Source organism: Trypanosoma rangeli, assembly GCF_003719475.1.
Source record: "Trypanosoma rangeli strain AM80 chromosome Unknown Tra_15.4_contig_00350, whole genome shotgun sequence".
Taxonomy (NCBI): domain Eukaryota; phylum Euglenozoa; class Kinetoplastea; order Trypanosomatida; family Trypanosomatidae; genus Trypanosoma; species Trypanosoma rangeli.
The window spans coordinates 17695-19649 of record NW_021706093.1 but is presented as its reverse complement, the minus strand read 5'-3'; the positions used below and the strand labels follow the sequence as shown (position 1 = coordinate 19649).

Sequence of the window (1955 nt, the reverse complement as noted above, 5' to 3'; positions counted from 1 at the left end):
AAGCAGGCGCAGCCCGTCGGAGAACGAGAGCAAGTTCTGTGCGATGCTGACCTCATGGAGGAGATGAGCCACCGCAACAAGATGAAACCGAACGAGGAGTCCTGGACGTGGGTGATGAAGGAGTGCGTGAAGAGCGGGCAGTTCCGCCTCGGCTATTGCATCCAGAAGGTGATGGAGGCGGAGTTCAAGTCGTGCCCTGCCGACCTCGTGAAGCAGAACGATGCGAACGCGGAAAAGGCCAAGACGGAGGGTGAGGAGCACCCCGGCCACCTCTCAAAGCAGGTCGGCCTCTTCGACGTGAAGATTGAGTAGGGAAGGGTAGTCTAATGTGTTTGTGTCTGTTGAATGCGTGTGAGACGAACGGTGTTAAAATAGGTAGGAGTTATTCTCGGGTTATTAGCGTTTGGTTGAATGAGATGTTTGGCGAGAAAATGGGTACATCTCTGTACGTGTGTGTGTGTGTAAGTAGGTGGGAGATGTGTGGGAGGGTACGTCTGGTGTGGGGCTGCGCGTGTCTGTGGACTCACTGATGCAGTGCTTGGCTTCCACTGTAGGTGGGGGGGGGGGGGGAATCACACGCACGTGCCTAAAGAGAGGAGGAAAGTAACGACGTAATGATGATGATGAAGGCAGGCAATTGTATGGCTGGGGGCGGGACGCCAGCTGCATGCAGTCACGGAAAAACATTACCAAGTTTGTATAATGCAGTAAATATGACGCACAGCCGCGCGCAGCTGCATGGGTGCCGGCGCCACGGTACAGTGGGGGAGGAAGAGAAGGGGGAAAAGAAGAAATATGTAAGGGATTTAGAATGAATAGAGCATTATTATTATTATGTGTCTCCTCTTTCTGCTGCGGCTGTGATCCTTGGGGGCGATGGAGCAGAAAGGAGGTGACGCGCGGAAGGACGAAAGAGTGAGCGGCACCTGCCAGAATGGGAAGTTGGGAGGCAGAGGAAGGGGCTTCCTTCCCCGTCTCTCGTGCTTACTTCAGTAGAAATGATGTCTCTTCCGGTGCTCTGCTTTCTTGTGTTTGTTTGTTGTTTGTCCCTCTGCCTTATCCTCGTCCAGCCCCCGGTTTATTCTTCCTCCCTTCGCTGCACTTGCGGGTGACCCACCACTGTTGCTTGCTGGCTGCGGTCTCCTCCCTGTGGTCTTCTGTATTTTGTTGTTGTTCCTCGTCTTTGCTGCCGCGCGTGCCGTGTCCCCGCAGCAGGCCCATACCCCCCTCCGCACCTTCTCCTGCGGCCCTCCACGCGGTCCTCGTCATTTGTCTCAGCCCCATGGAAACGGGAAGACAATAACACCGATGAAGCATGCCTGCCTGTCGCGTTTGTTCCTCCGCTCTGCGTATGTTTATGTGTCTGTCTGCTTGTGCGCCACTGCGGCCTGAAACTTCTCTCCCTTTTTGTGCCGCTAACCGCCACCACCACCACCCTGATACACACACCTACACACAACTCAACGAGAAGGAAGGAGACCTCCCACGACTCAACGATGCGACGCGCCACTAGCCAACTGATCCGCAACACCTCCGTTGCTGCAGCGGCCCGCTTTGCCGCGACCAGCAGTGCAAAGAAATACGACTTGTTCGGCTACGAGGTGGACACCAACACGGCCCCGTGGATCGAAAAGATCAAGAAGTGCAAGTACTACGACGAGGCCGGCGAGGTGCTTGTGAACATGAACGTGGGCAACTGCCCGCCCGACATCGCGACGTACAACGCAGCGCTGCAGTGCATCTACGAAGCACCCTCGAAGCAGGCGCAGCCCGTGGAGAACGAGAGCAAGTTCTGTGCGATGCTGGACCTCATGGAGGAGATGAGCCACCGCAACAAGATGAAACCGAACGAGGAGTCCTGGACGTGGGTGATGAAGGAGTGCGTGAAGAGCGGGCAGTTCCGCCTCGGCTATTGCATCCAGAAGGTGATGGAGGCGGAGTTCAAGTCGTGCCCT

At 56.0% G+C, this 1955-nt stretch overlaps 2 protein-coding genes across 2 annotated transcripts in view, besides 2 other annotated features; both read left to right on the top strand.

Annotated features, from left to right (window-relative positions):
* TraAM80_07861 (ribonucleoprotein p18, mitochondrial precursor) lies at positions 1–312 on the top strand (the record flags this gene model as incomplete). The annotated part of the gene is made up of 1 exon (XM_029384634.1): positions 1–312. A coding segment is annotated over one exon (312 nt), but the record flags the coding sequence as incomplete, so codon positions are not given.
* A 137-nt stretch (positions 313–449) lies between these two features.
* Positions 450–520: a microsatellite.
* Positions 521–1022: 502 nt separating this feature from the next.
* Positions 1023–1047: a microsatellite.
* A 449-nt stretch (positions 1048–1496) lies between these two features.
* The window catches only part of TraAM80_07860 (ribonucleoprotein p18), a gene marked incomplete at both ends in the record, with an annotated part of 741 nt that continues 282 nt past the window's right edge, over positions 1497–1955 (top strand). The window contains one exon of the mRNA XM_029384633.1: positions 1497–1955. This exon is cut by the window's right edge and continues 282 nt beyond it. Within this exon, the coding sequence (XP_029235542.1) occupies positions 1497–1955 (459 nt within the window).